At 37.6% G+C, this 20,223-nt stretch overlaps 1 protein-coding gene across 1 annotated transcript in view; it reads left to right on the top strand.

The window, feature by feature from the left end:
* The window catches only part of FGD2 (FYVE, RhoGEF and PH domain containing 2), a 31,806-nt gene extending 13,154 nt beyond the window's left edge, over nucleotides 1–18,652 (top strand). The window contains exons 6-17 of the mRNA XM_087719913.1: nucleotides 1,487–1,643; nucleotides 2,831–2,969; nucleotides 3,222–3,280; nucleotides 3,525–3,671; nucleotides 5,427–5,519; nucleotides 8,218–8,297; nucleotides 8,388–8,418; nucleotides 9,258–9,350; nucleotides 9,666–9,800; nucleotides 10,062–10,208; nucleotides 15,932–16,075; nucleotides 17,596–18,652. Of these exons, the coding sequence (XP_087576039.1) occupies nucleotides 1,487–1,643; nucleotides 2,831–2,969; nucleotides 3,222–3,280; nucleotides 3,525–3,671; nucleotides 5,427–5,519; nucleotides 8,218–8,297; nucleotides 8,388–8,418; nucleotides 9,258–9,350; nucleotides 9,666–9,800; nucleotides 10,062–10,208; nucleotides 15,932–16,075; nucleotides 17,596–17,811 (1,441 nt within the window). The 3' untranslated portion in view covers nucleotides 17,812–18,652. The remainder of the gene's footprint in view (nucleotides 1–1,486; nucleotides 1,644–2,830; nucleotides 2,970–3,221; nucleotides 3,281–3,524; nucleotides 3,672–5,426; nucleotides 5,520–8,217; nucleotides 8,298–8,387; nucleotides 8,419–9,257; nucleotides 9,351–9,665; nucleotides 9,801–10,061; nucleotides 10,209–15,931; nucleotides 16,076–17,595) is intronic.
* Nucleotides 18,653–20,223: the final 1,571 nt, after the last annotated feature.

Genomic DNA, 20,223 nt, shown 5'->3' with positions numbered 1-20,223 from the left:
CCATAATGCAACGTTCTGAGTTTATTTTTATATGTATATATAATTTTATAAAGAATTTCAGTTATAATAGTAGAACCAAATACAAACTAAACTTAAAGAAAAGATAACAGGAAGGAGGAGTAAGAAGTCCAAGAAAAAAGAAAGAAAAGAAATAGCAATTGCAATAATACTTAGACTTATATACTGCTTCACAGTGCTTTAAGCGGTTTATAGAGTCAGCATATTGCCCACAACAATATGGGTCTTCATTTATGCACCTTGGAAGGATGGAAGACTGAGTCAACCCAGAAAAGAATATAATAAAGAGAAGACCAATATATAAAAAATGGCTTCCAACCATCATCACTCTCCCTTTTTTACGACCCTGTAATCTCTTAATTTGAGGTTGAGTTGGGGCAATTGGATGGAGCTGAGCATTTACTGGCTGGATACCCTTGTTGATGCCCACAGAAAATCACTGTTCTGTATTCTCTTCACAAGGAGCAGTCATCTGGAGCACATGTGGGTCATCTCCTGTCCTGGAGAGGTTCCAAGGAACCAGTCTACTTACTGGTTCTCGGATCTTTGCTATGATCATCAGCTTCACTTTAATAGAACAATATTCAGTACACCATACCTCCCTGAATGGCTGATTAGCTGACTTTGTGTTGTTTTCACAATAGGCAGAGAAAAGGATATTTTTACAATCAGCATTTTTAGAACATTGATACTAACGTTGCTATATTAGTGATACTATTTCTATTTATTTAATGATTTAATCCATCAGTTTGTATTCTTAAATTCTATAAAAATAACATCCATAGCAATAATTCATTTCTTATGAACACTCCTATAAGTAATGCAATTCATTGATTGATTATGTGCTATCAACCTGGAATTAATCCATTGTGACCATTCAGATTTTCTCTAGGATAGAAGTAAGTATTTTTAGTATTTACCCTGACACTTTGTAGATTTAAATTGATTTATGTTATATTCCTATCCATCCCTATTTATTTTGATACGGCTCTCCCCTTAATAGCCTTTAAGGCATATGTCTCTGTAAGCTTCTGTTCTTAACTGAAGACACTTATCTCTGTTTTTACAGAAGTACCTGCTATCTTCAACACTTGTTACAAGCTCTGAAAAGTGAAATAGCATAATGGGTAATATAAAAGGTTTCAACAAAAGAGAAAAGCCAACACAAATCATTTATTGCCTATTGACCTATTTGGACTATATTTCAAACACATTCACCATCTGAATACGTTTTTGTAATCTATTGTAATCATTTTTGCAAAGACGTTAAAAGAAAATTAGTACTACTTTGCTGGAATGTATTTTTCAGAATCAAACAATTGCTTATTAAAAATAAGTTATGTCCAGCTATGTGTCAAAAGACCAGTTATAGTTGCAGCTGGATATTTCTCCAGGATTCCTAGTCTATTTTAGCCTTTTTTTGTGTGTGTGCGATACCAACAATGTTTTCTTACAATTCTTGCTACAGGGATTCCAATCCCAGAATTGGTGATATCATCCAGAAAGTGGCTCCTTTCCTGAAGATGTATAGTGAATATGTGAAGAACTTCGACAAGGCGATGCATCTGATCACTGTATGGTCGGAAAAAGCCTTGCCATTCCAAGAACTCATCTCAAACATTCAGGTGAAATGGTTTCAGAGCTCATAATACAATTCATTTTTAAAAAATTCATATTGGTTGTAATTTGATTAGCTATATAGATGTATACTCTATTGTGCATATACAGTATCTTATCTGAAATTTCTGGATTTACTGCTTTGAATATTAAAAACTTATGATTGTTCTCAACCATTACATAGTAGAAGGCTAAAAATTGATAGGTTTAGAATTCCATATAGTCTCTGCCAATTCTCTCCAATGCAGGATAGGAATACATTAAAAAAGTACAAAAATGAAGAAAAATCTTTTTTTAAAAAAAAAATTACATGTCCAATATCTACTAAGATAATTGGAAAGGAGTCTCCTCTCTATTTATTATCTTTCTGAAATATTAAATTTCTCTTCTTTTTTTTTCTCCATTGAATTAGGCTTAGGAAGGGAACTTTGGTTAGCATTAAGAGTAGTTTCTAAATTTATTCTCTTTGTGCATGTATTATGTACAGGGTCATGGTGTATAGAAAGTATTAATCCTTTTCTACTCAATAGGATTCTCCCAGAAAGTCCCTTTCTATCAATTCAATTTCAAAACAGTTTACAATAATTCAAAATATTTTTTGTTGGTACCAATTCATTGCTTTAAAAAAAAAAACCTTCTAATATTTGCATATGTGAGAATTATTGTTTGCAGGGAGGAATGACTAAGCCTTCCTTCCACAATTGTGTGTCTTCCCTTTTTGGTTGTGTTCTTTAAAAAAAAAAACCAATAAGGCACGTTTCCCTCCTGGCTGAAAATGAGCCTTATTTGTATTGATCTAGAAGAAGAGATGTTAATTTTTCTTTCCTAACTACAATCCTCTTTGAAAATAGATGGGCTATAGGAACTGTATATAGGATCAGCTTTGAGAATAAGCCACTTCATAGGCATGAAGAGTACCTTGAGGTGGTGGTATCCACCTAAATTGGTACTGTTTGGCTGTTGATTTTCTGATTGGGAAATTTGAGGATGAAGTGAAGTTTATTTCAGGAGCTATTTTCCCATTCATCAAAGGAAGCAAGGCTTTAGGGTGGAAACTGAGCCATAACAGAAATCTGAAGTCAAGACAGGGAGGTTTTGTATGTGTATGTATATGTATTTTATGTATAGATACTAATGAATCCTTCATTCTCCTGGTTTTACTTTCTTTTCCTCTAATTGTTATTGTCCTGCACAGAAACAGGAAGTGTCTGCTAATTTAACCTTGCAGCATCACATGTTGGAACCAATACAGAGAATTCCCAGATATGAACTCCTCCTGAAGGATTATATTCAAAAACTACCTTTGGAATCACCAGACAAGGAAGATGCGCAGAGTAAGAGTTTTGCTTTGATCCCTTCTTTTAGAATGAGGGCAACAACAAAAAAAGTGAGAAAAGTGCCTTTGAAATGATGCCTTTTGGTCTCCTTACTGAATGATTTTAGATGTTCATGGTGCTGGTTCTCTTTCTAATGTGCCATAGTTTCTCCAAACTATCCTTTGTTGCTCAAGGTCACAATTGCTAGTATAGTATTGGGCATGAAGTAATTGTATAAAATAATTGTAAGAATACTATTATTTCTTGCAGAAGCTTTGGAGATGATTTTCACAGCAGCTAAGCATTCTAATGCTGCCATCGCTGAAATGGTGAGTATCCAGATCAGGGGTATCAGACTGGCGGCCTGCGGGCCAGATGTGTCATCTGTAGGCCACGCTCACCCCAGCTTCACGAAGGGAAAAAAACCATCACGTGACAGCAATGTGACACAGTGAGTTTGACATCCATGGTGCGGCTGATTAGTCATCTCATTCTCCTTCACTATAGGCAGGTATCTCAATAGCCGAGTTACTGTTTTCCATTTTGTGAATCTTGATTCCATTGTTTCTGCAGGAACGACTCCAGAACCTATGGGACGTATATCACAGGCTAGGCTGTGATGATGACATTGTTGATCCTTCTAATGAATTTATTAAAGAAGGACCCATTCAGAAAATCTCTTTCCGGCACAACAATACCTCAGAGAGATATCTGTTCCTGGTGAGATATTTTTATTTTGTTAATTTATTTCTTAAATTTATTTGCCACCTATCTTACCATAGGGCTGCTCTAGGCAGCTAGTTTATTAGTTGTAAAGTGATGGAGCAGGAAGATTGTATCAAGTTTCTTATGGGGACCTCTCTCTGACTCCCAAATTATTTGGAATGGGGCAGTATTAAAAAAATAATATGGAAAAAGTGAAGGTATACAGGTTTCCCTAGACTTATAAACTTTCGTTCAGCAACTTCAAAATTATGATGGTGCTGAATGAATTGATATATGACCTATATTCAACGTTATGGCTGTTGCAGCATCCCTTCAGTCTCCCTGATGAAAATTTGGGTGCTTACAAGTGGCTGCCCACAACCTGACTATCTTTCCCTCCTCTGGACCTCCTCCCTGCCCTATCATGCCTTGCTTCACTTATATCTTCCAAAGATTGCCTTTCCAGAAGAGCATTTGGATGATGTGATGCGTGGCCTTCCTACAGAGGATCCCCCACATCATTTTCATTGTATCTCCAAAAGGTGTAATTTTCCAAATCATGCCCTTCTGAGAGATCACAAAATTGGCGCCCACTTCCAGAATGGCACAAGGTGGCCTCTGTAGGAAAACCATGAATCATATCGATTGGGAGGAATTTTGGAAAGATGCTCTTCGATAGAAATAATTGGAGCAGGGAGGAGAGCCAAATCAATGGGACTTGTTGAGTCAGGAAAGAGGCACAAGGCTGTGGGACTCAGCAAAAAGGGAAGGTATGCCTGGGTGAGTTGGGGTTTGAGACCCTGGGAGACCTGGCTCAGGTCACATGTAAGCTGGGGAGCTGCTGCAGCGTGTGCCTGGGCGTGAAATAGAGTGTGAGATGTAAGTCTGCACTGGACTTCTGGAATCCTTTCACATAGCAATAGCAATAATAGCAATAGCAGTTCAACTTATATACTGCTTCATAGGGCTTTCAGCCCTATCTAAGCGGTTTACAGAGTCAGCATATTGCCCCCACAGTCTGGGTCCTCATTTTACCCACCTCGGAAGGATGGAAGGCTGAGTCAACCTTTGAGCCGGTGAGATTTGAACTGCCAAACTGCAGTTAACAGTCAGCTGAAGTGGCCTGCAGTACTGCACTCTAACCACTACGCCACCTCGGCTCTCCTTAGACATTCTGGGTTCCACTTAACAACACACATGGTACTTAACAGTAGGGGGAGACTGAATGTGGTGAGCTCAGGGTGTCTTGCTTAATGACTGCAATGATTTACAATAATAATTCCGGGCTCACTTGTGGTCCTAAGTCAAGGACTACCTGTAAAGGAATGCACTAGTGAGGATCATTGGTGATAAAATATTTTATTGATGTTTGCAGATATAGTCTGAAAAGCGATTGCAAATATTGTTATGATTATTGTTGCGATTGTTATATAAATATCAGCTTAGCTTAATTTACTGGAAAGGATAAGAAAGAAATTTAAGATTGTCTCCCTTTGATTTTCTTATTTATAAGAGGGTTCAGAAAGAAAATCTATCAAGCTTTCAAGTTGCTGCTATTATACCTTGCAAACAATAAAGTTTCTATAGTCCTTGTGACATCTGTTTCCTGACCTCTCTTACATTGAAGTGATGACACAAGGTCTATAGAAAACAAGGGATTATGTTTTTATTTGGCCTTTTTTAAATTAATAGCAATTCCTTTCGGTTTTGTCCAACTTTCTTCCAACACAGTGTATATTTGTGAGTTTGTTTTGTTTTTACAACTTTTAGTTTAATAACCTGCTGTTGTACTGTGTACCAAAAGTCATTCAAGTGGGTGCTGAATTTCAAGTGCGCCACCGGATTGATGTCAATGACATGAAGGTCAGAATATTTTATTGCCTATTCATTTGTTTATTCAAGTCAATTTGAAAAACATCTGTGATGACTTTTATGGAAGTTCCTTTGAGTAAGATTGGATAGAGTTGCAACTAGGGCAGAGAATTTAAGAACTCAAAGGAGGAAGAGAGAGGGAGAGAAGCCAAAACAAGTGAAATGCTAGGTAAGGCCTTGCAGATTTTTGAAGATAAATCTGCTTTAGAGCAGGGGTTTTCAAAGTTTTTATACTACAGAATCTGTTAGTTCAAAAGTATTTCCCAGAACTCCTGATCAAGAGGAAAAAACTAGTGGTTGTGTTTGAGTGAACTTAGTTTCTCATGGAATTTTATCAAGTTGTCATGGAGAACATACAGTAGTTTGAAAAGTCTTACTTTAAAAAAATGCAGAGATTGCTAGTCAATACCTCTCTGCAACTCCTTAAAGCAATGGAGTCTTTTCATTAGGATCACTCAGCTTTTCTATACATTTCTTGCAGTGTGCTTCCTAGAAAAGATGCTCTTCTGCTGTAATGGTATGTGAGAATGACCTTGAGAGACAGGCGGAAGAGTCATAGGCTAGACAATGGTCAGATAAGAGGCAGCTCAATCTGCAGAAGCTATGGCAAATGTCTCAGAAGGGACCATCCATGGTTTCTTGGACTGTAAAGAAGGGAATAGAGATGTACTTTCAGACTTACAACTGTAACCTTACAATAAAGCTAAAGCTAGTACTTCTGGGTGTCCTCCTTGTCTGGACTACCTTGCAAGGCTGATACTAATCTTGCAAGTCTCAAATTACATCCATTCCCCCTTGCCTTTACAGTCCAAGAAACCAGGGACAACCCCTTCTGGGATGTTTGCCATTTCTTATGCAGATTCAGCTGCCTCTTATTTGACTGTTGTCTTTTTGGATCTTCTGCCTTCTAAGTTCATACCCACATGCCATTAAATTTGCTGAATCACATACTCTTAATAGGCTTGCTCTAGCAAGGGGAAAAGTGAAGTAAGAAAAGTATTTCTTTCTTATTCCATTAGTTCCAAACATTAATGTTAAAAACACAACATATAATATCAGTAATAGAGAATTACAAAAACTTGAACAGAAAAAAACTTCGTTGGGTTTGACAGCGGTATAGGGAAAATTGAAAAGGGGGGATGTGTCCCAACAAAAGGAAATAAAAATATTTCATTGGGTTGACAGTGGCTTGGGGAAAATTGAAGAGGGTGGACATGTCAAAACAAAGTAAAGGGAGAAGACAGGAATAGGGAAGTGGGATAAAAGACTTACTAGGAAAAAAAATCAGACAGTTAGAAATTGTTATATGGGAAATCTAAAGTTGAGATATGTGGTTTACTCCTATATATGATAATTAAACTGAGTTGCTAACTGATTGAATATGATAATGGAAAGATAATTAAATAAAGGTTAAAATGTATGGAATATGGACAAATATGAAACTGTTATGTGGATAATGCAAAGTAGAGGTATGTGATTCACTTTTATACATGATAATTAAACTGAGTTGCTAATTGATTGAATATGACAATGGAAGGACAGTTAAGTATAGGTTAAAATATATGAAATATGGACACATATAGAACTCTTAAGATGATGAACAAAGTGAGGTGTGTACTGCTTGTTATTCTACATGGTAGATTAATGGAATTGTAATGAACATTGAACAGTAAGGACTGTTATTTAAAGACAATTAAGGATATGCTAAGCCAAGATATGGAAAAATGGAGGGGGAACATGATATATACTTATAATGGAAAATTATTGAGATTATAAAGACAGAATTACAAATTTGGGGTGTGTAAGGATGCATAACTATATAAATATAATGATAAGAATAGCTGGGAATCGTAATCAGGTCTACATCTCGGCCAAAAATAAGCTGGGGGGAAGTTTTTAAAAATATAATTACTATATATGTATACTTTTTTTCTTTAAAAAAAGAAGAAGGAAGATATATGTTAAAATTAAATATGTATATTGAAATGGAATTATAAATAATATCAACATAAAATTGAATTCACTCAGAGTCTGAAATATACCAAGTAAATGAGATGAAGGGTGCGAAGTAAAGGAGAGAGGTAAGGGAAGAAGAGGGAGATAGGCGAGAGGGTGGGGGGGAGGGAAGAGAAGAAGAGAAAGAAGGAGTGGAAAGGGGAGAGAGGAGAAGGAGAGAGAAAGGGGAAGTGAAGAAGAGAAGGACGACAGAGGGAAGAAAGGAGGTAGGGAGGAGGAGGAGAGAGGGAGAAGAAAGAGATGGATAGGGTATAAATATGGTGTATGGAGAGCAGAAGAGCCAATAATCATTTTTGGGGTTGATGGTAAGACAAATTGATGTAAACATTTAACAATAATATAATGTTGGTTATGTATACATGTGATTATTTGTTATAAAAATGAAAAAATAAAAAACTTTATTAAAAAAACCTTGAACATGCTTCAAAGGAGAAGTCAAGGAAATAGATTAAAAACTTTCGGATTATCTGAAAGTTGAGACAATTCTGTGCCCATTCCAATTAACTTCACACCAGAAAATAATAATTTTCCAAACGGAAAAAAATACCCAAGGGAAATTATATATCTGTCTGAAGTAAGCATACTTTTGTAGTTTAAATGGTATACAACTGAATGAAGTATGAAGTAAATTCGTATTTACTCTCATTTCAGTGCTCTAATTTTTTTCTTTTAGGTTCGAGAACTAAATGATGTACAGTTTCCTCATGCTTTCCTTGTGTCAGGGAAGCAGCGAACTCTAGAACTGCAAGCTAGGTAATTCAGCAAGAAATGTATCCTTTTTTTCGTTCTACCAAAAGAAAGTGAACTCTGCCTCTCCAATAAATGACATCTCTTTCTCTGTAGGTCCCAGGAGGAGATGGATGCCTGGCTTAAGGTAGCCATTGCTGCAATTTTGTTTTAAGCTTAGGAAGCATCCTGGCCAATGAGGAAACCAAAATACTCTCAATAAGTATAATAGGTTATGGAATAACCTTGAGAGACAGGAAGAAAAGCTACAGCCTAATCAATAGTCTCATAAGAGAAATCTGAATCCAAAGCATCAATGGGATGGAGAAAGTTTCTCAGAATGTTTCCTCCCTATGAAGTCAGACTTCATAGACATATCATTGTAGTTTTCTTAGCAGCAATGTAGAAGGGACTTCTTATTGCCATTCTTCCCTTTTTAAATTTCCCAACTTTGGTATTTCCTAAGTGTTCTCTCATCCAAGTCCTAACTGTTTCCTTCCCTATTTAGCTTTTCAAGATCAGATAAGGTCAGTTGGATGCTACCACATAGCTATACCTTAAGAAATGACCCACAATTAATGCAGTATCCTTCAATATAGATGGTACTGGTGCTGGAAATTTCTAATTTTGGCAGCTAGATTAAGACATTTGGGAATCCACATGGAGATCTTTAGTGGCTCAAACACATTATATGATAGGGCAGCCCCATGCATTTAAAGGGAAGTCAATTTCATTCACAAATACAATGGGTAATAGAGGTGAGAGCAGAAAGCTCTATAAGGAATTTAAGCCAAGGCTGGGGAAGGTTTTAGAACTCCCCTCTTCATTCTTAAAATCCCCAACCATTCATAAATCCATCCATTCTTCATCTTTGATTAGGTCAGTCTTAGATTAAACACATAGGAGCTGCTATTTAAACCTGTAAATTGTAACTAAGCTTCTTTTCAGAAATCCTTCTATTCGAAATGTTTTCTTCCTCCCTCCCAGACCTTCCAGTCTGCCATCGACAAGAAAGAAAAGAGGAGTGAAACCTTCAAGGCTGCAAGCCAAGGGCAAGAAGCAGAGACACAAGACTCCAGTGTAAAATCTCCAGTTACACACACCTATTGTGACTCTATCCCATTTACACTTTAGAGCTACCCATATTCATTTCCTCTTTTAAAACCGTGAGCTCATTTTCCAAAGATTGTAACTGTGTACATTTACAAAGACCTGACAAGTCTCTGATAAACAAAGGGGAAGGGGAGATGTACAGAAAACACATCTAGCAAAGTTTTGTCCTTATGTCCCATTGACTCTAGTTGTGGTACATTTAAATTGAGGCTGTCACACCCTCCTGTGTGTCCAAAGACTGACTGAAAGGGTTGCTTGATTTCAGAGTCTCTTTTCTTGCAGCAGGGCGAGTCACAGGAGCTGGGCAAGTGGGCTCCCCAGTGGATAAGAGACAAGCTAGTCACCATGTGCATGCGCTGCAGAGAGCCATTCAATGCTATCACACGAAGAAGGCATCACTGCCGAGCTTGTGGCTATGTGAGTGAGCTTATTTTTCTCTACCCCTCCCCCAATTGACCTCAAGGTAATTGACAGGTTTTGCTGATCTGAAGGGCTACTACTGAGAACAAGAGTGCTTATGGCTAGTGCAATTGCAGACTTGAAAAACCTTGCCAAGAAAACTGCAGGGACTTGTCCAAGCAGTCTCCAAGAACTGGATACAATGAACATTAAAAAAAAAAAAAAACACCTCACCACACTTAACCTTCTCCAAACCTGTGGTTTTTCTCCTGGAGGCAGGTGGTGTGTGCCCGGTGTTCTGAATACAAGGTTGAATTGCAATATGACAAGAATGGACTCAAACGTGTCTGTGCGGAATGCTATGGTTTCCTAACAGGGAATTTGCTGCCTGTCGAGCAGCATGGGAAGCACAAAGGCATTCTGGAGGTGAGTTGGAAGGTTTGCTTCTTCTCTTTTTTCAGGCTTGTTCCTTGGTCTGTTGATAACTTGATGTTCTGGGTAGGAATTTTTTTATTGCAGCAGTTTCACTTTTGTGATTTTGAAAGTACTTATCTAGCAAACACTTCCCCATCAACATTGCACATACCCTGTTTCCCTGAAAATAAGACCTCCCCGAAAATATTGCAAGAGAGCAGCAGTCATGAGGTGACCATGCTCGCTGCCTCCTGCACCTCAAAAATAATAAGACCTCCCTGAAAATAAGGCTAAGCGCTTATTTTGGGGATCAAAAGAAAATAAGACTCTGTCTTATTTTGGGGGAAACACGGTGCATGCATGCCAGTGGTGGGTTCCAGATTTCATTCCAACTGGTATGGTTGGAACAGCCATGGCATCACCCACATGGACGCATGCGGTGCGTGCATGTGTTGTACTTGCCTGCAATGCTTCTGCAAGCCTCCGCAACGCTCCAGCTGCTCAGCGGCGGGTCATGCAGGCGCTGTATGCACCATGCACATTCATGGAAGTTCCAAAGGCTTAAAAGACAGGTAAGGAGCTCGGGTGGGTGGATGAGCCCTCTGGAGCACCGTACCGGAACAGTACCGAGTGCTACGGGCAGGCTCCAGTACGTCTGTACCGGGGCGTATCGCCTGCAACCCATCATTGATAAATACATACATACTGTTCTGTCCCCCCTTCTCCGCTCGTTAAACAGACGACAGGCAAACAACTTAAAAGGAACTCTCTTTATCAGTTCTCGGCTCAAACTGGCTGCGAGCCCCAAAATAACATAATTACAGTCTCTGCCTGAAGATAACGGAATGAAAAACAAATCTTTCTTACGGCAACACAAGTTGAACAAAACGAAAGCAAAGCACTTCTTCCAAAGTCTCTACGAATCAGGGTTACAGAAAAACAAAGCACTTATCCAAGTGTATCTTACATAAACCACGACCGATGATCAAACCATGTTGAACAAACCAAGGAACGTTGACTCCTGCAACTAGGGCGTGGCACCATCCATCCTTTTATCCCCAGAATATGTCCCTAACGAGCCCCAACTGCATAATTAATCTTGCATCCCGAAAAGACTCACAGAAGATTGCTGCTGAGTCACAACACATACATACATACATACATACATACATACATACATACATACATACATACATATAAATTAACCTATACAGAAGCATGCACACATAGCCATCATGTTTGTTAGGTAAGCTCCACGTTGGGAGAGCGAGTGCATACAGAGAAACGTTGTGAGAGTTGTGTTGGAGAACACACAAACCAGCATACAGAGAAACTGCAGTTTAAATAGGCTTTTACTTTTGTGGAAATAGAAGTATCAGAGACTATCAAACAGTCCAAGTCATACACAGATAAGACAGTCAGTCATCAATGTCTTTCAGTTAAGGGATAATCCAAATAACAGTCCAGTATCATATAATCAGTTCAGTATTCAAAAGTTTGCTAGCAGTTGCAAAACTTACAATAGCTCACAGCACTTTCTAACAGCCAGCTTCCAAAAAAACCACTCAGATCAGATCAGCCCAGCATCTAACAGAGAGCTAACAGTTATTCTGGCTCCCTCTAATGGCTGATTGAGGAAAACAGCAACCAATCACATTTTACAGTATGATTTAAAGAAACAGGTATGATTTATATATTGCCAAGCCAACCGTTAGATTATATTCCTAACAATGTTCTTTTCTTTCCGGCAAGCAACATTATGCAGCATAGAAAGGAGAATAATGTAGAAGATCCAAGGGAATTAAAAGCAAAATACAAGGGGGGAAAAAAGAAATGAAACATTGCTAAAGCTACTAACATCTCATTTCTTTGTCATCAGAGCCAACTATGACTTTCTCAGACTCTCATCTTTTCTTGAGCCCTTCACTCTTCTTTCACAGGGTTGTTTCATTATTCTTTCTTTTTTTATGGCCAAGCCACCTCAATATACTGTATATATTTGCAGATAAGATCAAGCCAACTTTCAGGGTTTTTTTGTCTTCTTTTTCCAATGTATTCTGAAAGGCTTCTTTGTTTTTATATTTGTATCAATACATGTTTTTGTTTCCAGAAGAGATCCATTTTAAATTTTCAAAACTGCCTTATCTCTAGGTAGTACATTTTTCATGTACTTTGGTGAAAAATAATGAGAGTCAGATTTATTTGTAGTTGGGCTTATTTGTGAGTATGTATGTATATTTAAAAAAAACATTGCTATGTGTATTTGCAGATGAGCTCATCTGTAGATAAACTAAACTCAATTTTGGCCTACATTTTGGAACCTAAAATTCATGACTTATCTATGAGTACATATGGTGTTTTTTCATGCTTTTGTCATACTCACTCATTGCTGTATTCAACCTATCATTTCTACTCCTACTCCTATTCTTACTCCTATCACCTTTTTATCAACATTTGCATGTCTTCAGATTTCTTCATTGCAGTGAACATCCTTCCAAGGTAGAAAAATATATTGCTCTATTTTTCACAAGTTACAGATCAATTGCAATTGTTCACTCCATTTTCCTTGGCATAACTCAATCACTTTAGATTTCAATAGATTGCTTTTCAAATCCATACTCCTTGTTGTATCATTCATTTTTCTAATATGTACTACAAATATTTGAGTCCTCAGCCAACAATTATGGTATTGTGTGCTTACAAAAATCTGAAGGTTGGCATATACAACATGTCTTCACCAAAACACCTCTAATTCATCGTGCGTTGATCTATGAATACATTAAGCAAAATAAAGAAACAACACATATTCTTCCATTCGCCTCTGTTCAATGTTGAACATTTTTAGGCATTCCATTTATTCTCATTCTTCATTTCTATTATATGCCACTGTAATTACAGTCAACCAAACTTCAACTTGATATTTGCACAAAACATTGAAGCATATTCACTTTGTCATATGTTCTCTTTACATTTACAAATATAGAATAAACTTTGTTTCTCACATTCATAAATTTCTCGAAAGACCTGCTGAAGAGTAATACTATATTCAGTGCATTTCTTGTCAGATATACTATAAAGCCCACTCGTTTCCAAATATTGTTCACTGTACTTGCTACTCTCCCCTTTTTATATGGGAACAATAATAGCATTCTTCCATTATATGGGCCATGATCAAAACTAGATGCAAATGTTAAACAAGTTAAACTGCCATGCCATAAAAAAAACCCTCTCGGTATTTTTATATTTTAAATAATATTTTCTATTTGCACCATCTTTATCTACAGCCTTACAATTTTTCAATATGATTGCAGCATTTATAACTTTTTCACCAGTTATTTTCTTGGACAGTAACATTTATAAGATTCTTTTCAATTTCACTCTTCAACATACCTCTTATTAATCCCATATACATGTTTAAAATACTATTTTCAGCCCTGTCTTATTACACTTTCATCGTTGTTAATTGCTCCCAACTTCTTGTTTAGCTCTTTTTATCATTTTCAGAACATTTTTTTTATTTCCATCAAAAATTGCTCTGCATTTTCTTTGCCTCTTTTAATGGTTGTATGTTCTATAGCTATATTCTTTGCTACTATTGTTGTGTGCTTTATAATTATATTCTTTGCAACTATTGTTTCTCTACATGTACATTATTCAAATCCCTTTTATTTTCATTTCTTGCAGCACCAATTCTATTATATGCATTTTTTTCATTCATGGCCTTTTTCACTTTCCACTGCCATCAAGCATCCTTTTTAATAATTTTCATTACCATATTCTAGAGATTTCCTTGGGACTCAGTAACATATTTCTTTTTATTCTGTACCAAGTAGTTTCAATATCCTCTTTTTCACACCCACTTTCCATTATTTCTATTGAAAGATTAATCTATTCTTGAATAGGTTTTTAGCAGATTCATCTCTCCCATTATCACTAGAGCATAATATGCAGCTATTGCCATTCTATAAATTCAAATTTCCTTATGTACCCACGACCACCTAAACATCAATTCATACTGTCTTGACATACGTTTTAGCTCTTTCATGTACAAGTAGTCCTCAGTTAACAATAGGAATTGGGACCACAATTTCTGTTGCTTAGTGACACAGTCATAAAGCATGACGTCATATGATCATACTAGTTCCAGCACTCCTGGTTGTTGTTATTAAGTGAATCACACACTTTGATGTTCTTGCTGTTGAGTGTCCCTCTAGTCACATGAGTATGATTCATGCTTGCCTGAATCCCGCTTGCACCTGCTTTCAATTACAATGTTGCAGCATCCTATGACTCTGAAGTTGCCATTGAGACTTGCTGCCTTCTCCATTGGCTTTGCTTGTCCAAAGCCAGCAATGAAGGTTGCAATTGATGATTACATGACTAAGGGACACTGCAATTGCAAGGCAGGTGTTAAGTGCCCAGATTATAATCATGTGTTCGTGAGGAATCTATGATGGCCAGAACTTCAAGGACCAGTTCCAAGTACCACTCATTCAGCACCATTAAAAGTTTGAATGGTTACCAAACAAGTGTTCATTAAATGCAGGCCACCTGTAATATATATTTTCTTGGATTTCATTCATTAATTCATGTTCTTTGTCATTTAGTCATCTTACATTCTAAGTCATCTCAATCTTTTATGTGGCATATATGGATCACTATAAATTGTGACAATGTGATCTCTGTTGCCCATTATGACTTTGATCATGGATTGAAATGTTGTGCAATATAGAAAATATGTCAGCTAAATTACTAGCCTTAGTTATAACCATGTGCACCGTTTTTCTGAATTAAAAAAGAATTTAGTTTTGGCACATTTTGGCAAATATGCTACAAGTGCAGCTCAAACCTAGTTTTATTCTGAGTATGCTCAAACTATTCTATGCAGACTAGAATCTCTAATCTAGAGACTAATTTGAAATCCAGTGTGGTTCAAGAACTAAACAACTGTTTCTAAATGCAGTGCATAAGGGATTAATTAGCATACATATTAAGACCTTCTGGTTAATGTCCCTAATTTGGGCATGGGAAGCCTAGCTTAGGTCCTCCCTTCCAAGATAGACTCCTTGATTGATTTTAGACAAACACTGACTCTACTCTTAGGTTAGTTTGCCTTTGAACTGTTCTAGAAATCAATTGGAACCTTAAAAAAAGAGAACCTTGTAGAAAGACAACTCACTGAAAAACACATCTGTGTAATTTTATTTAGATCAGGATTAAGAAATGTAAGGATCTGCTGGCTCCATTTAGCCAGTTGAATTCTGGATTGCAAAACCATTATGAAGTTTCATTATCAATGCATGGAAAGCTTGGTTGAAGTAGAAATTTGGGATGCATGACATTACCTGTTTTGAATTTGTTATGTTCCTTAGTCAGATCTGCCAAATATACTTCATTTCTAGAAAGTCTATGAGATTCCTTCTAATCTAATGTCATAATTTTATGAATCCTGGCAAAGAAATAGCAGGTAGAAGACGTTTAACAGCAAACTTTTGCCTACATCATGTGATTAGATTTTGAGGAGCAATTTTGTCTGTAGAAATTGTTTTCAGGATATTATCAAGCTACTTACTAAGGAAAGATACTTAGTTATCAGTGTTGATGCTTTATAAAGTATTTCTGATACATTCATCCTCCACAGAGGATTTTAGCTATGGCAGCTGAATGAAATCTCCATGTTTTCTTTTGGAGAAGAGTTTATTAATAATGCTGTGAACCATTTGTTTCATTGGCAGAAAGAATCTGCAGAAATATCAGGGCAGAGCCTAATGTGCAGTTTTCTGCAGCTTATGGATAAGAATGGAAAGGGGAGCATGCGTGGCTGGTTTGTGATCCCACGAGATGATCCACTGGTGTTGTATATTTATGCTGCACCTCAGGTATGTTTTTGTGTAGAGTTTATTATGATGGAAATTAATAAGGCTTACAAATGAGTTGCTTCTAGAACCCTGCCCTTTGATAACCCCCTTTCATAACATCAAGATTGGGTATATAAGAACATAGAAATTAAGGTAAAGGTAAAGTTCCCCTCGCACATATTTGCTAGTTGTTCCTGACTCTAGGGAGTGATGCTCATCTCCATTTCAAAGCCAAAAAGCCAGCCCTATCCGAAGATGTCTCCATGGTCATATGACTGCCAAAGGAGCACGGAACGCTGTTACCTTCCCACCAAAGGTGATCCCTATTTTTCTACTTGCATTTTTTTACGTACTTTCGAACTGCTAGGTTGGCAGAAGCTGGGACAAGTAACGGGAACTCACTCTGTTACATGGCGTTAGGGATTCAAACTGCCAAACTGCCGACCTTTCTGATTGACAAGCTCAGTGTCTTAACAACTGAGCCACCGCATCCCTGAACATAGAAATTAGTGACATGAAAAGTTCTCCATTCCAAACTAGCTGCAAGATGTAGTTGTGAATATTTTTCAGCTTCTCCCTTCTCCCACCATTTCCCATTGGCATCATCTCAGAAAATATATTAGATGGACTAATAAGCTCAGGGTGATGCATTTATTTCACTGTTTTCCTTATAACAGGAATCCCGTGGAGTAGGTTGAAACTGAAAGATGGTGACTGGTTTAAAAGCATTCTATGGGCTTCAATGGCTAATGGTAGACTTGCGCTTAGGTCTCCACAATCTTGAATATTATTTAATTACAGAAGCATTTTTGTCCCAACTTCATCATTCCCAGTGATTTTCCACTTCTGGAGGGAAATTATCCCACCCTAATCTGATACTTTTACATGTTTGGGAGTCACCAGGGCAGGGAAGGTTGAATGTATTCCACTGAGGAGAAAATCAGTAAGAAGTAGAGAGTCCAAGCCAAGCCATGTGCTGCCGTTTGATATGAGACCAGAAGTAATTGATGAGAAACCAAGGTAGAAATTAGAATATATGAGAGGCAGGATGCACAACTCCCAGCACAAACGACAACTTTCTATAATTCCACTCTGCCAAGGAATTTAATATATCATTCTGCTAAGTCAAACATACTTCAGAGTAATCTGAAAATTTCAAGTTCTAGCTTTGGGAGTTCCTGATCATGAATAAAAATATTGAATAGAGAGGAATGAAGTAAGCAATTATTTTATTTATTACATTTATATGGCTGCCCAGCTAGACTGTATGCAATAATATTGTTTAACTTTTCTGTAGTTAAGCAATAGCAGCCTCTTGAGGCTGTTTTGGGTAAAACAAAATAAACCAAATTGGAAAAAAAAAAGGCTGGGGGGGGCAAACGTCCCAGACAACTATGGACAAAACTAGTTTGGGCTTTCAGTAGTACAGAATCATGTCAGTGTGATGATAACAAAGTGGTCATATCTCAACAGAGATATGAAATTAGCTATGGGACATTTGAGAATAACTGTGTTTGGATCCTTTCTTTCACCTGACCCAGGATGTCAAGGCCTGTGCCTCTATCCCTCTGTTGGGTTACCATATCAAGGAGCCATATCAGAATAATCCCCGCCACATCTTCCAGTTGGTACAGTCCAAACAGACCCATACCCTGATGGCTGAAACTGAAGAACTGAAGCAGCGCTGGATGAAAGCCATTGAACAGTCTGCCAGGGGAGGAGAAGAAGAAGAAGATTCATGTGATGATCTGGAATAATCCAAGCTCCTTCTGAGGCTGTTTCATACTCTGAATTGCCAGTGTAATAAGCACCGAATCTGTGTTATACATTCAATCATATCTTTCAGTTATAACTTTTCACTGGTTTCAAATCATAGCATTTTTGTCTAGTTCTACAGAGGAATTATTGAGTCTATCATCTGCACCTCCATAGCTTTCTGGTTTGGCTCTGCAACCAAAAAAGACAAACATAGATTTCAAAGGATAATTAAACTGCAGAAAAAACAATTGCTACCAACCTCCTTCCATTGAGGACCTGTATACTGCACGAGTCTTTTAAAAAGAGGGCTGTGAAAATATCTACAGACCCCTCGCATCCTGGACATATATTGTTTCAACTTCTACCCTCAAAACGACACTATAGGGCTCTGCACACCAGAACAACATGACACAAGGAGAGTTTTTCCCCTGAATGCCATCACTCTGCTAAACAACACCGTCATATTACCTACTAAGACTGAATTTCTATTATTCTTCTCGTCCTTCCTAGAACCTGTCTCTTCCCACTTATGACTATAACCATGTTGCTTATATCTTTATGGTATATTGTTTTTATTTGTTTCCTAATACTATTTGATAGCTTATTAGTAACCTTGACTGTCACTAAGTGTTACATCTTTTTATTATTGATGAATGTATTTTATTCTCCTTATGTACACTAAGAGCATATACAAGACAAATTCCTTGTGAGTCCAATCACACTTGGCCAAATTCTATTCTATTGTAGTAGAGTTTTCCTTGGTTTACTGGTGAGAGCCTGCCAGTGAAGCTACTGTATATCTAGCAAACTGTTCAAGTTCTAATAAATGGTTGATTTGTCATTTAAATTTGCAAACTTTTTATTGATAGGCTGTCTGGTTCATATACATATTACGTTTTGGTACAAATAATGCTTCCTGTTTGTGCATAGACCTTTTTTGATCTACAACTATGTCAGGGAAATTATTTTCTGATCAGAGATTCTGACACTGAAGAATCCAAAAGTGCTTCCTTCCATCTATTAAAAAAAAGGTGAATGGGATTTTTATTCCTATTCCAACTACAAAATATAACTTATGACAGGCTCAACCTCTGAATGCGATCAGATTGGCCATGTATGCCAGGAAATGACCCAAAGATATTTTAGGAGGTTATGTTGGTGAAACTGAACATGTTGAATGTTTCAAACCAGAAATAAGATTGGAGTAAGTATCTGAATTTCCTGAAGGGATCAGGAAATAGCATTTGGGCAAAGAGCTGACCCCTGGGGAAAGGTGGAAGGTCAAATACAGGTACGGTGCTCCAGAGGGCCCACCCATCTGCCCTCCCTCCTGCCCTTCCTCCTTACCTGTATTTGACCCAACTGGGCCATTTGTGCACACGCACGGAGCATACGGCCCCTGGGCGACACTCCACCAAGCAGCTGGAGCATTGTGGGCAGTGGGGTACACAAGCACTCGCAGTGCGCATGCACGTGGTGGACGTCCGGCCCCGTCGCAGCGTACCGGTTGTGACGGGATCTGGAACCCACCACTGTCCTGCCCCTTAAAAATAATAAGACACCCCCCCAAAAAATAAGGCCAAGTGCTTATTTGGGGGGTAAAAAGAAAATAAGACCCTTATTTTTGGGGAACACGGTATTAAATTACCGCAAGCTGAATTTTAGAGATAAATACAGATAAAAGTAACAATTGTTGAAACTGTTTCCCTTTGCTAATTCCATCTACCTTCCACCATTCCCCAGAGGTTAGCTCTTTGCCCAAATGCTATTTCCTGATCCCTTCGATTCACTTCTCCTTTTCACATTCTAAAATGGTGTCCATGGCTACTTGAGGATGTCTTCCTTTCCCCTTTTCAAAAAGCGGTTGTGTTTTTAGAAAATCTTGATGTTTTTTAAAAAAGAAAAGGAATACTGGAAACTCCAAATGAAAGCACAAACTTCCAACATTTTTTTTAAAAAAATACAAGAGTAATTTTGTGACCTATAAGCTTTTTCAGAAGATAACAGGATGGCAAGGTGTTGCTCCATGCTTTATTTATTATCCAGAGAAAAAGATAAGATAGTTGGCACTGGCAGGGAGCAACCTGGAAGAAGTTAAAGGAAATAGAAGGGAATGTTCTGTTCTGTCAAGGTTTGTATCTTTTTACTTTCCCTTATCTATGCATGAGGTGCTTTCAGAATTCCAAAATTTTTACCATCTCCATCAGATAGGTTTGGAACACTACTCTTAAAATTCCAAGGTAAGACATAGTGATTGGGAATTCTGGGATGGGTATTCTAACACTTTCCGTAAAATGTTACAGCATAAACAAGAGTAAACCTTGCAAAATGGATACTATGCATGTCCAAATAATTTAATAATAAATGCTGAAATTCCTTTATGAACTTTTAGAATGGTAATGGTCCACATC

The sequence above is a fragment of the Thamnophis sirtalis genome, unplaced genomic scaffold (genome assembly GCF_051295495.1).
Source record: "Thamnophis sirtalis isolate CommonGarterSnake01/CBP01778 unplaced genomic scaffold, rThaSir2_p1.2 scaffold_7, whole genome shotgun sequence".
Taxonomy (NCBI): Eukaryota; Metazoa; Chordata; class Lepidosauria; order Squamata; family Natricidae; genus Thamnophis; species Thamnophis sirtalis.
This window is presented reverse-complemented; position numbering and strand designations above follow the sequence as displayed.